The sequence below is a fragment of the Anas platyrhynchos genome, chromosome 2 (genome assembly GCF_047663525.1).
Source record: "Anas platyrhynchos isolate ZD024472 breed Pekin duck chromosome 2, IASCAAS_PekinDuck_T2T, whole genome shotgun sequence".
Taxonomy (NCBI): Eukaryota; Metazoa; Chordata; class Aves; order Anseriformes; family Anatidae; genus Anas; species Anas platyrhynchos.
In genome coordinates, this window is record NC_092588.1 from 137,178,267 (window position 1) to 137,193,194 (window position 14,928).

At 39.5% G+C, this 14,928-nt stretch overlaps 1 protein-coding gene across 6 annotated transcripts in view; it reads right to left on the reverse strand.

Annotated features, from left to right (window-relative positions):
* The window catches only part of ADAM22 (ADAM metallopeptidase domain 22), a 139,293-nt gene that overhangs the window by 57,014 nt on the left and 67,351 nt on the right, over nucleotides 1-14,928 (reverse strand). For all 6 annotated transcript variants that reach the window (XM_027450736.3, XM_027450740.3, XM_027450738.3 and 3 more), the window contains exons 5-7: nucleotides 4,204-4,286; nucleotides 632-695; nucleotides 14-83 (exon numbers count right to left, since the gene is read on the reverse strand). In XM_027450736.3, coding sequence (XP_027306537.3) covers nucleotides 14-83; nucleotides 632-695; nucleotides 4,204-4,286 — 217 coding nt within the window. The remainder of the gene's footprint in view (nucleotides 1-13; nucleotides 84-631; nucleotides 696-4,203; nucleotides 4,287-14,928) is intronic.

Genomic DNA, 14,928 nt, shown 5'->3' on the forward strand with positions numbered 1-14,928 from the left:
AATAAAATCATACCAGATGGCAGGTCATCCAAAGGAAACTCAAACAACTTGGATTTGTAAACAGAGTGTAAATGGAAGTCATCCTGAAATTGTAAACAATTGCATGTATTAAAATTCAATAATTAATCCACCTCATGAGCCTTAAAAAGACAGTTCTAAAAGGGTCCTTGCTATCCAACACACCTACGTGAGGAAAAGTGCAAGCTGCAAGGCATCATTTCTCTACACTGTACTGCCCAGAGCTGCTGAACTGGAGTCAAGGTCAAACCAGGAGGAGAGTGATGTATTGAACCTAGAGTGGGAAGTGCCAGAGAAGAGGACAGGACACTCACAGGACACAGGACACTCCTGCTGACTCCATGGGACCTTTATCCTCTGGTGCTGTACTGCTCTACTTCCAAGTGTTATGGACCATAGACATATACACACATAAGCATACATATACCACTACCAAATTTTTGGAGGACTACCTCTGTCTGTGATGATGAGGGCTCAGACAGGTTAATGAGTTTAGGTTAATGAGTTGGGAATGAGGGGATCGTCCTTTGGCCACAAAGCCTGCCCTGCAACCTCATCTGTATTCCACAAACAACACATTAGGACTACTACAAGTTCTACTTGTTCTACTTACATCCAAAGAGTAGTTTTCATCTGGCTCAATAAGGTATGTATGATTTCCATCATAGAACATCCCACTGTCAAGAGCAGGAAATGTAAACTGATTTAATAAACAAATATTAGTGAAACATTGAAGTTTAAGAACTTCACATATTTTAAAAATATTTTTTTCTGAAAGAAAGCAGTTAAAAATGGTTTCAGGAACTGAACATTATTTTGAGTCATTTTTTGGTTTCTTTGCTTCAAAAAGAAAGACATTCTCTCCCATAGTGATACAGACTTTACTTTTTTTATAAGTCTCCCCTACAACACACAAAAATACCACAGAAATTTGGCTAATGTAGACAGTTCAAAATCCAGTTCAGAGCCATTCTCAAACAAGACTGATCTACCTGCAGTAAAGGATCTGTCTTCAGAAATAAGCATACAGAGGTTTTGGAATATGCCCACAGCTTTCCCACAAATAAAAATACAAAAAAAAAGAAATTTGTGCATAGTACCAAGAACAAAGGGCATAAGGGACTGTTTAGGGCATTCCAGTAATAACAGTTATGACAGATAGTCTTTTTCATCTTAAATTATGTCACTTTAGGTTCATATTTCTAGAAAAAGTTAATGGCTATATACAGTACTACATCAATATGGATATTACATGATACTCATGATAAGAAATACAAGCATATATTACACTTGTAAACTATTGCATCCATTGATGAGTATGCTGTCTTAGCATCGTTCATTTAGAGGGTTAACCATTTAACATTCACAGATGTAGCCTGGGTTGCTGAGTCTACAGAATACATCAGAAGAGCTCAGGAGTCCATGTACAATTTAAAGCTGTTTCCCCTTTCAAACTATCTGTGCTTAGTCTTCAGAAACAAATACTGTCTTCACTTCTTTAAAATTAATACTCCAGCACCTGCTGAAGTTTTCTTCCTGGGAAAAATATGAGATTTGGGAACATCTTTCAGCTGCTAATCAGGCAAAATTCCTTTCTTCTCATTGCAATTTTACTTAAGCACAGTCTGCAAGACTAAGTGCTATTAGTAAATGATTTTGTGTGCAGCATTGATCAAGTCACTCAATAACAATAATAGTTACGTCTGACCTACAGATCTGACTTGCCTGCTCAGAGCATTCATGGCTCTTTTCCAAGTGACTTCAAGAGCCCCATGCTCTTTGAAGGTATCAGACATTCACTGGTGTGCTAGAGAGAAAGCAGTAGCAAAACACGGGACACTCCAAAACCCCAAATTTAGATTATGTAAAGTCTTCAGACAAGTAAATTTGTAGTCGTAAGTCTAACTTGCAGTTACAACAGCAGTTTAGGCATTTACCACCAGTGGGCAGCAAAATCAAAGAACAACCTGGTATTTCTGTGCCTGGTCCTGAAGCAGAACTGCGCATTGTGCCTGACTATAGCTTATTTATATCCCAGCAACCAACGTGTTTTGTATTCAAAGTTTTTAGTGTTAACTCATAGGAAGCTGTGGTTACTGCTTATCACACAGGAAAAAGAAATATACCAGCTAGCTTGGAGTTAAGGTTGTAGAGAAATGTTTTTCATTAGCAAAGTAATTGAGAAGAAATTCTAATTTTAAGCACTCCATCAGTCAGTAGCTCTATTAATTTAACTAATAAAAGGAAGACCACAACATAGACATTACCAAGAGAAGAACTCACAATTCATGATTAGTTGAACAAATACAACACTATCTCTACAGAGATGTCTGAAAAAAAGACATGGCCAAGATTACTGGCCAAGATCTAGGGGTACTACTACATCTTACTCATACTTAGCATGATCTCATACTTAGCATGAACCTTGTGAATATGTGAATATTAAGCTCGTTATTCTATTAAAGGAATCTGTTCTTTATTATGCACTCCCTAACATTTGGGAAAGCAGAGTTTCTGCCCTGCAGACCTTTTTAAAAGACTGCTCTCCCTGGCTTCCATTATACCACTGAGAACTCCAAACTATGTTGCAGCTCTGATTGCCAGTGTGAGGTTGCAGCACTTACTTAGCATTTGAAATCGACTGTGGAGGAGCTAGCTGTAAAGGTGGAGATGCAGTGTCACTGAATGCGAGCTTAATACAGCTCAGGAAAACAATACTTTCTCATAGCAGATGCTGGAGTTACCAGCCTGATATATAGTAAGCTTCTGAAACTTCATTGCACTTTAAGAAAAAAAAAAAAAAAAGATACTTCACAAGGGAGAGCAGAATTATACAGGAAAAAAATATGTTTCATCATATTACTATGTTAGAAGAGCTTGATTTGAATATTATTCAGTTTAAGAATACCGAGAAGCAGGAGGGTCAGTCTTAAAAACCAACCAGCCAAAGGAGGCCAGGAAAGGACGTGCACATCCTCTCCTTACTTTACTGCATTTTCTCCTAGGAGTTGGCAGGGACCAAGACCTAATGGATCACTGCTAATGGAAGCCACGAAGCTAAACCCCCTCAGGATGCATTAGGATGCTACTATTTTTAGGCTCACTGACACTACCAAACCTGAGGTCAGGTTTATTGAGCTGTTCAACCTTGACTGTAAAAGAGAGAAACACATCTTTAAGTCAGACAATGAGTGCAAGAATGACAAAGTATAAAATTTAAATATATAAAATATATAAAAAGAAAAGAAGGAAACCAGTCAAACACAATACATACGTGTCTGATACTAAAACTACAGAATAGCTGGAGACAGAAAATAAGCTGAAGAAGATTTTGATCAGCTAAATCCTGCATCCTTGGAAAAAAGCAAAACTCAGGTAATCTCCACACTCAGGCTCTCTTGCTCCCATGACCTTTCAAGCTAATATTAGTATTAAAAGTGCTGAGGAACTGTAATTCACAGAGCAAATACACACTGAAGTTACTTGGCTGCTCTGAAAACCTCACTAGCTTCTTTCAATAGTGCCAAAAGTAGACAGGTTCAAAAGGTGTGCAGTCAACACACAGCTCCAAGTAACTTTCAGATGACAGATGCTTTAACTACATTATCAGTAAAATTATGTACTTTAAGACAAATTTGCACAATTCATCCTTTATTCCAGATTTTCAGAGATTTGACTTTAACAAAGGTATTACCCAAGCTGTGAAGGAAATGGATGGGACTAGAGAAACTCTACACTGTTATTTTCCTTTGAAAAGACAGTGGGAAAGAAAAATAAAATATGTCATTTTAACAAGGAAACAACATGGACAAATTTCAAATGGTTCATATCAGTATTGGGAGTACTTTTTATTCATATAAATTGGGGTATTTTCAACTACTTTTACTTTTGCATCCCTATAGTAAATTATTTTAAAGCGATATCTGATCAAAGTCACTACAACATGTTCTTAGTTAAAAAAAAAAAAAAATGAGAAGAGAAACTTGTGCACTTTGGCAGTGAGTTCTGAAAACAAACAAGGCTTTTACAAAGTTCAAGTTAAAACTTTTTTTCTAAAGGTTGTTAAGCTTCATAGTGGTTGTTGCAAACCAGTTAATAAATAAATAGCACTTATTTTTCTATAAACAGATTTATTTTGCTTAACAGACTAAGTAAAGCTCAGTAAAAACAAAACAGCAGACTTACTGTAGTCCATGGCATGTTGACAAGGCAACAAATGATACTGGATTTCCTCGAATTTTTCCCTGATAATAACAATGTTCTCCTCCCTGAAATCATAAATTGAGACTGTAAATCCACAGGAAGTCATACAGTATCACACTCTGTCCTGTCTGACACTGTTTTTCAGTAATTGCATGGCCAACCCCATGACATAGTACCAAGAAATGAGTGTCATTCAAATGGGGTTCATCCCATCTCTTTTCAGCCGTCTGTGAGTTTGGTACCTAGTCAAACATCATCATTTGGACTCTCTCTCCACTGAATGGAGGTGGATATATTCAGTGCAAAATCCCTGGTATCCTGAGGTAGATTTCAGAAGCAAATGATTTCAGAAGTGCCCCTCTTTCTTCACTGAGATCTGGAAACAAGGGGCTTAGACTTGACACCTGTTCTGCACATGGCTGTGTTGGATAAGATGAGCTCTGCCCTGAGGGCCTGGCAATTTCCTATTTCTAAGGAGAAAGGTATGCTTGTCAAATAATAATATTTGATTAAGAAGTGAACAAATCAAAAGTGTTCCCCAGTGCTCCAAAGCTAAGGGAAATTTCAGTTCATATTTGCTTCTTCTCTTCCAGAGATAACATATATACTTTCTGAGTCAAATCCAGGAGACCCATTTTCAAGTTCTACTGTCTGTGTACCCTGATAGTGAAGTAAGTTTTACGGTCTGTGTACCCAATGCATTCAGTATAGCACAGCGTCAATATTTGAATGCCAAAATAAAATTAAAAAAAAAAAAATTTTTTTTGAAGGTCCCTCCAGTTCTCACTGCCACTTTAGCTTGCAGAAGTAAATTTCACTATTAGTTATGTCATGTTATTGCACTTCTGTTGAGTAGAGAACTAATTAGAAGGTAAAGACCTTCAATGCAATGTTTTCTTTTTCCTTTTTCTTTCTTCCTTTCCTTTCCTTTCCTTTCCTTTCCTTTCCTTTCCTTTCCTTTCCTTTCCTTTCCTTTCCTTTCCTTTCCTTTCCTTTCCTTTCCTTTCCTTTCCTTTCCTTTCCTTTCCTTTCCTTTCCTTTCCTTTCCTTTCCTTTCCTTTCCTTTCCTTTCCTTTCCTTTCCTTTCCTTTCCTTTCCTTCTTTTTCTTTTCTTTTCCTTCCTTCCTTCCTTCCTTCCTTCCTTCCTTCCTTCCTTCCTTCCTTCCTTCATAATAACATTTTACTCTTTCAATTTCCTACCAACAAATGCTAGCCCACAGGTATGAATAATCTACCTAACCTAATGTGCTCAGCCATGTGAACATTTATATCTATTTACTGCAGGGAAGGAAAGGCATTACAATTACTGCTTTTGCAGAAGCTGGCAGTCACTTGCATGATTGAACAATGCATAGCATAATCATTTTAGACCTCTGACGTTAAATGCTATTGCATTTTATTTTTCAGTTATGGAAAAGAATTAATCAGGATCAGGCAAAAGGCAAAAAAAAAAAAAAAAAAAAAAAAAGCCACATAGAATATGTTGGTAGTTTTGTTTTTTGATCAAGAAATGCCATTCTAATTTCTATGAGGCATGCAAACTATTTCTGAAAGCAATTACTAAGCACAGGTGCCTCTGTTTTGAGGTCCTCCCTGAGCGCATGCAGGAGCCTGTTTCTCAGATCATGGCCACCAGCAAGGAAGGAGATCTGCTCCCAAGTGGGTCACTGGAAATCATTCATCCCTTCTCAAAATCTTCTCTGGAGTATTTGTTCTTGGGTGATATGGAGTCCTGAGCTGCTGTTGGATGCCAAGGCAGGCAGCACAGCACACCTCGGAGGCTCATGGCTGCAGTGAGCAGCACCAGCAGCGTAACAGGGAATCACTGAACCCTTGAATCATTAAGGTTGGAAAATACCTTCAGGATCATCTGGTCCAACCATTCCCCTACCACCAATGTCACCCACTAAACCATGTCCCTAAGCACCATGTCCAACCCTTCCTTGAACACCCCCAGGGACAGTGACTCCGCCACCTCCCTGGGCAACCTGTCCCAGTGCCTAACTACGTGCACCACCTGATCAAACGAAGGGTCTGACACTATTTGGCAGGCCTGCTACTTCACTGTGTAAGGAGCCACCTACATCCTGTTACATGTGATTCAGACAGACTGTCTTATTTTGGCTCATTCTCCTATTTCATTCTCCTTTTATACACCTACTTACTTCCTATATCTTAGTTATTTAAAGCTCTCCTCGTATGACCTCTTATTTTTTTTCAGTCTATAAGATGTCCACCACTACAGGGCCGCAGTATTGCTTAGGGCTTTCCAGAACTCATGAATGAAAACTACAAAAAGAGACATTCCAGCAGGTTAGTAACAAAATTAACAATCAAACCATATGGATGAGCTGAAGCTTTATGAGTAATAAAATGCTCTCTAAAAATAACTTTTGCAGTAACATTCCTGTAAAAGATATAACTCATATAAGCACATGAATATGGGAACAATGTTGAGTAAAACTATTAGTAGGGAGTTGTCCAGGGTTATAATTGTGAAAGGAATTTGAAGTAATTAGGCAAATTGGTTTCTTCTCAGAAAATGTATTTAATATGTATCAGAAGTAGAATCTCGGGCTACATTAGTTTGCAAAACCATGTGTTTGTAACCAGGAGGAACAGTTTTTAATACTAAGAATCCAAGTCTGTGGCTGAAAAGTGTGTTTTGATATTCTTATTGAGAATCAAGTAAATGCTCCATGGTTGTACCTCCAAATTAGCTTATTCCATAATAAATCAATCAACAAAATTTTATGCTTACAAATCCTGAAAAGAAAACTATAAGGAAAACAGCTTTAAATACTTACCTAGGAAAAATGCAACTCAAATTCTATTCTACTTAATCAAATCAGTTCGATTCACTGATCTATTGAAGTGCATGCTAATTGTGGCAGAGACAGAAATATAACCAATCTTCTCAGTCTCAAGGGCCCATTCTTACCACTGCAAAACATTTACTTCTATACACTAATATCTGCGGGATATTTTTACACATGGACTTAATTGTTCCTATTAAGATAAGTCACCTCAAACTGATTATTAAAATTTAAGGGGTCTTAAAACAAAATAGCTATTTTCAAGTATTTAATGATTTTTTAAATTAATATATATATATATTTTCACTGTAAGAAATCCTGCTATCAGGATACTTTAAATGAAGTTTTGAGGTTGTGTAAGAACATCACTTAATTATCATAATCTCAGCAAAGAAATAAGAGGTGATACAGTGAAAGCAGGTAGCACTAACACTGGGTGGCTCTGGGAAAAGTGATTGCTTAGCACTACTAACAGCATCTCAAGAGGATAAAACATATCGATAACGTGGCATTTGATGGGGTGGGTGCAAAATGCATATTGTGGTCTGGGGAGATTCCATTTCAACAGTTCACAAAATGTGAAGAGAAAAGCACTTACAGCAATGACGTTTGGGATTGGTTCTGCAGTGAGAGTCAGGACAACTGGGAAAACTGCAGATTGTTAATCTATAGATAATATTTTCTTTGGAGAATATGTAATTTCAGACAGGAAGTTTCCTGTCTTTGCCTCCCTGTAGTACTGAGGTTGATATCTTCTTGTTTTTTGACATGTACTAAAGCTTCTTTACAGCAGATGCTGTAAAAAAAAAAAAAAAAAAAAAAAAAAAAGTATGCTGTGGTACAGGAAGAATTGCAGTAAGATGTAAGACCATGAAAGGACTAAACAAAATCATCACATATTCCACTTTTGCTCTGACCTTGGAAATATGCACTGAAGGACCAGGGCTGTTTCTTTTCCCTATCGATGTCTGTAGCTGTGTGATAGGAGCTGTAAAAAGTCTAGCAATTTCATTTTTTCCCAAAAATATTCTGGTGCCAGAATATTAAGACTTCTCCCAATAGCTGAAATTAGCAGCATTACCAAGAAATCTCAGTCAACAGCATTGAGGCCTTTTTGTGAAGAAAGAGCTATTGGCTTCCTCTTGCTATTACAGCCCTTTTCTGCTCTCTGAAAAGCAGATAATAATTGCCCATCTCAGCAAATCAGACCTCCATGCCGGCCTTTGTCAGCTACCAGGAAATGGCTCGGCATTCAGATGAAGAGGAAATAATGCCGTTCTTCCGACATACGTCAGCCAGAGATGCAGAGATCCCTTTCTGCTCTAAAATTGAAACTGGCCAGATAGGGTCTGGGAGAAAATTCGGCTAAGTATCTTCTAACCATGAGACAATCCCATCCCAGTGACAGTCCTCCTAGCTACACACTTGGACACTCACATGGTACCCAACAGCCATCTTATGTTACTGCAGAGAGAAGCTCAACTGCTTTGCTTCCACAGGACACGCAGCCATTCTACATGCTGTAGTTAGCACGAGGCAAAACAAATTCTCTGCCAGTGCCCTTGGGACTTGGTCGTCCATTGGTGATTTCCAAGAGCAATATGGAAAATACAGATATTTAATAAGAACTGCATCAGTTTGGGAAGCTAAAAATTGAATAGAATTCTACAAATAAATAAATTAATTAATTAATTAATTGAATGACCCCATAGCAGGATCAATTAAAACAAATGAATCATTATGACAGTGGTCAGTTTATGACTTAATCTTGATCTTCATGCTTATATTGGATAATTACAGGAAAATCCTGAATTAGAGTTATATTGTCTTGTGAACTGCTACAGCTCGCTGCCAACCAGCTTGCAGCCTTTATGCCCATGTCAGTCTGAGTTTCCCTGCAGTCTGTTTGAGGAGTTAGAGTGGCAAAGATACTGAAAGCATGGAAAGGCAGAGATGTTAACGATGCAAGTAAAGTCTGCCCCCGTTTTTATCCTTTAAGATAGATTGTCCCTTCCAAAAGAGGCACCAGCTGTTGAGTAAACACCAAAGAGACAGAAAAAAGCATTAACACATATTTACAAAAAAAATTGGAAATAAGTGAAGAACCACCACTGCAGTCAGTGATGGCAGAGGTTCACTCTTGTCTGCAGTTTCAATGAAGAAAGTACTTGCTGACCATACACTGACAGCACTTGTTATTCACTGCAGAGACACTGTGACCTTCCCGGGGGAGGAAAATTAAGGATGCTCATTCATCTGCTTTCAAATAACACCTGACATCAGATCTTCAAAGTATGCATTTTTTTCCTGCAATTAGGAGAGGTGCTTGCCATTAAAACTCATGCTACACTCAGACACTGACCCTAAAATTAATAACTTCCTCCTTCCAGCATTTTCCTATTTTAATACCCATTAATCCAAAGGAAAGGAGACTGCTGGTCTAGATCAGATCCTACTAACACAGCTCCCTCTGCCTTTGCAGCAGAAAGCTCCCAAAAGGCCAGCTAACGACTCTGGTGCTCTTCTCTGAAGTGCCAGATAACGATTAGCTTTTTAAAGAGCTACCCGTTGTGGGGTACAAGTTTTAAAACTGCTTCCTTAGTCATCACTTAGATCTATTTACGAATTATTGATGCTTGTACAAGTTTTAACCCGGTTATAACTAAGTGCATGGGAAACAGCAACAGGAGAAGAAATTGCACACCTTTATAACTGACATCTATGACCAAAAAAGACTCATTATGGGTAGGTTTCTGTCTGTACGAAGAAAAGACAACATGGTACATAGGCTTGTGTTGTTCCAATGGGCAGTGTAACTGCATGGAGAGAAAAATCTCTTTTAATTGTCATGTTTTGCAGCAAAGGATTGGGCTTGCTGGCATGGCCGTGCTGTCCTGCAGCATGTTCTTCCTCAGAGTAGGTCTCTGGATTCAGCTAAGTGCACTGTAGACTCTGGAAAGCCAACTGCTCTGAAAATGTAAGTGGTGTCCGCCTTTTGTAGGAAAACAGCTACCAGGTGTATCCACACAACACAGAAGCGAAAGGTAGCAGTGACATCAGGTTATAACTCTATTTCTGGTTTTGAAATCAGAAATCTGAATTCTGAGATTAGAGATAAAGCATCACCGCTTCCAAGGCTTCTCCACAAAATGCCTATGCCTAAAGACTGCTGGCAGCACTCTTGAACATACGCACATGTGCACATGATGGGGTACCACATGTGGGCAGCTCACTCCAGCTGCTGTTGGTGATTCACGGTGGGCGCCCTCAGCAGATGGCACAGGCTATCAGCCCAACAACCCAGCTCTGAGGCCAAATGAGGCTCGTGTTTACTGCCCAGTAGCTATGCGAGAAGATGCTCCACGAATGTAGCTGCAGGGTGTGGATGGAGAGCTCATGTCAGCACAACGCCATCTGGTCAGGGAGCTGCCTTGGCATCTGCTTGCGAAACAGCCTCTTGACTTGCCTTGCCTCAGTGTAAGAAAAAATGCTTTTAATTAACACCTGCTGCATGCAGATGAGATAAAGGAGAACAGAGTTGGTTACTTCTTCCTCCCTACTCCGTTATCTTTAAGTCAGTTCTTGTAGCAGTGCCCAGTTTCTCTGAGCATGTAAATCCTTTTAATGACAGCCACTTTACCCCATTTATGTGTTCGTATACATGGGGAAAAGGGAACAAACGCTCAAAGGGACTATATAAAAAATCTTTATAATCTACCAATACTAATCTTTCACAATAGTTTAATAGCCAATGCTGCCTCTGAAGCCAAATTACATGCATGTGATGTGCAAGGTTACTATAAACACAACACAGCAGGTGAAAAGATGAGATGCTGGTATGCACCTACATGGATACCTACCAGTCAGAATGTGGTAAAGTCCTGAGTAAAATGGAGAAAAATATTAATCAGATTTCCTTACCGGACCTTCATTATTCCTGAATGACAGAAACTTATCTTTAAGTGAGAATTCACAGAGCTTGAGACTGACTAGAAACATTAATCTTGAGTATATAATACAATGCCAGTTCAGTATCTATAGGGAAAAACAGATGTGTCTAAATAGGACTATACGCAGAAGTCAACATCAAGTAAGTAAAGACATCAAGCTAAAGCACACTGAAGTATTGCGTGGAAGTGCTCTTTCAGAAGTACAGCAGCTTTAGTTTGCTCCGTTTAATTTTCCCTCAAGGGGATTAAGTTAAACCCAAAAAGGAAGTTGTTTTTTTTTTTTTTTGATTTTTTTATTTTTTTTTAATGCTATTGCAGTAGTTAATTTCCCTTAGCTAAATTCAGTCTTTGCATGGATTGAGTTTACAGAACACTTGGTTCATGCCGCTCTGCCCATATATGCTATACGATGTAACTAGAAAAAAAATAAATCTTGAGGTACAAAAAGTCTGGCAGGACTTTTCTGTGATTTCAAGCACTGGATTGCTCCCTTCCCTCTAAGGTGTGTGAAAACCGCAGTGGAGAGCACTCACAGAGTCACAGAATGGTTTGGGTTGGAAGGGATGTTAAAGATCACCCAGTTCCAACCCCCTGCCATGGGCAGGGACACCTCCCACCAGACCAGGTTGCCCAAAGCCCCATCCAGCCTGGCCTTGAACACCTCCAGGGATGGGGCATCCACAGCTTCTCTGGGCAACCTGTGCCAGTGCCTCACCACCCTCTGAGTGAAGAATTTCTTCCTAATATCTAATCTAAACCTACCCTTTCTATTTTAAAGCCATTACCCTTTGTCTTATCCCTACACTCCCCGACAAGGAGTCCCTCCCCAGCTTTCCTTGTAGGCCCCCTTTAGGTACTGGCAGGCCACTGTAAGGTCTCCCCAGAGCCTTCTCTTCTCCAGGCTAAACAACCCCAGCTCCCTCAGCCTGTCTTCACAGGAGAGGTGCTCCAGCCCCTTGATCATCTTTGTGGCCCTCCTCTGGACTCATTTTATTACATCGATGTCCTTGTGCTGGGGGCCCCAGAGATGAACGCAGCACTCCAGATGGGGTCTCATGAGAGCAGAGCAGAGGGGGAGAATCCCCTCCTTCAACCTGCTGGCAATGCTGCTTTTGATGCAGCCCAGGATACTGTTGGCTTTCTGGACACGCAAGAGGTGCCTCATTGTGGTCACTAAGTCCCCCCAGTTTTCACTTCAGCGGAACCAGGACTCATCACTGGGGTCTGCATCTACAATAGGACGTGCATTTTAAGCTGTTGAAGGCTTTGACATTCTGACATTTTTTCCCCCTTCAGAACTGGCTTAAAACACTGGATTTATTTTTTTTTTATGTCATAAAAAGAAGGAAGACAATATAATTAAACCTGTAAGATTGTACATGAGTCATGATCTGAGATTCATTCCAGTGTAGTATATTTAAAAACATGGCCTGAGAAAGGCTCCCAATACTGAAAGCTGTTACTTTTAATTTCCTCCTTCACAGTAGCAGGATGTATTACGAGCAAAAAGTGAGCTAGTAATAGCAAGGAGATAAATGTATAGATATAAGACAAATGTTAATGCCAATGTACATTAAAAGCACCAGCCTGCAGGACCATTAGGTCAGGCAAATGCATTATATAAGATGACTGATTATCTTGCCCTGGTATCCCACAGGGGATACTGTGTTTTACTGAAACCCAGAGGAATTGTCTCCATAATTCAAATAATGCTAAAACAGGAAAGTAAGATACTCCTCAATGCCCCTTGATTCACTGTGGCAGCATGATACTGCTGGAAAAAAAGTATGTCCAGATCAACTGAAAATGCACAGGCATTTTAAAAGTTTGTCAGCACTTCATCATGGCACACGTGATAGCATTAATTCTATCCAAAATCTACTGGAAATAATTTGACTCTGTAATAGGATAGTAATACATTCTGGGATCACAGTTCACTTTGCCATGGCAGCATCCTTTAAGTTGTAAACTATGCAGTCATTCTGTGCTCTGCTATTTACAGTCTCCCATCTTACAGCAAAAAAAAAAAAATCCTACAATTTGTCCCTAAGTGAAAGAAGTTGCAATTTGTTCTACCAAATTTCATCCCATTTTTACTTACTCCTTTGGTCAAAGACAGCCAAGTTCTCCATCTGATCCTTCTGTGCATTGTATTGCTTCCCAATTTTGTACTGCTAGCAATTTTCATTAACATTCCCACACCTTTTTTACCTAGATCATTAATGAAAATTTTCAATGAATGCAGTACGGAGATCGACCTTGCAGGAACCCCCTACTAAACTGTGTCAGACTCCTAGACTCCCTGTCAGCTCCTCTTTGGCTTGTTTATTGCTATCACTAAAAAGTAGATTATGGCCTAGATTTATTAACAATTAGCCATGAGGCAAGCAGAGCTCTGTAGAGGGAATGAGGGAGAGAGGAGCTCTGATGATGCTGTGGGAACCTTTATTCAAAATCTTCTATCAAGTGACTTTTCTGTTACTAACAGCTTCCTTGGTCTCTGGACACAGCCAAAAAAGCCCTGCCAGAAGTAGGCATATATAATTCCTGCATTATTTACAATTTGTTCCTTTTTAGATTCTTTTCTCCCCTAGGGCTCCATCACCAGGTTGTGCAAGTGCGGGGTGTGCACACAGCTCCCCGCTAGCCCCGGGCTGCAGGTTCCTGGGGCAGAGCCTCACCGTATTCCCTCCTCTCACATCAGCTGGGTTGGCACTCAGGTTTTCAGGAACATTATGGAATCTCTGCCAGGAAAGCCTGTTTAGCATACAGGCTTTTCTGTTGAGTTGAAACTCCTTCCTCTCTGGCTAGGAAATGGAAAGTTATCACTATACATATGCAAAAATCACCAGATTCCTCTGCAGAGCTCAGACAGTGGATGCCACTAAATCTGGAAACTGCTGGTGGAAGAGCTTTACTATCAAGTTGGAAACAAACTAGTTAATAATAAAACTTACCTGCTCACAGACTAGTAGTATATTCTGGCTGCACTGTTTGCAATAATTTGTTATTGTGACCTTATGGCCAGGCAGTGCCTGTAGTGATACAGTGAAATGTCTGAATGGTATTTAGGATAAGGTCTCCCAAAACACATGTGTTGAGATGTGACAGCACAGATGTTGCCCTTGGCCAATGGACTGCACCTCAACACCTCTATCAGAGCAGGTTTGAAGGAAAGAGTTTTGAATTTTAAAATAAAAAGTCATGTCAATGGTCCCCAGCCTACTCTGGCCTTTCCAGATTTTAATATTTTGCTCCCTTCTGGATCATTTTCCATAAAATTGCATTTAAATAGCCTTCCGAATACATATCATGGCACACTGAAGCTGAGACTTTAATCACAGCAAGTCAGCCAAAAGCAATAATTTTCCCCTCTTGTTCATAGGCATTAAAATAGCTACAGGAACAGGAATCTTCTGTGTGCCAGGAACCAAACATTGGGCAGTGCCCAGCACCATGGGCACAACCAAACAGGATGCTGAAATCCCAAGTCACAAGGCAAGTTTGTCCAAAGCCTCTCTATCAAGACTACCACAGAGAAAAATAGTACCTGGCACTATCACTCCACTTAAGTTGTTTGACACTATCATGATTATGAACATGCTGTGAAGGAGAAGCAAAAGGCAATGTTGCTTTATGCTTTGAGCACGCCTGCTATAATTTTGTGCCTGGGACACACAGCCTGTGTTTATACCACCACATATATGAATTTTAGGATTACCTATGACATACAGTTCCCTTGTGGTTGTATTGAAACGTCATCAAAAATACATGGTTTTTATCTATCACAACTCTACCCATGCAAGTGCTCTAACTGGGATCTGAATTATTTTCATTGCTTAATTGTTTCAGGAAAAAAATTTCCAAGAATTGTTACAGAATTGTCCAAAGAAGAAAATTGAAACATTTTTTATGAGAAAATGTCACTGAAGAAGAGACAC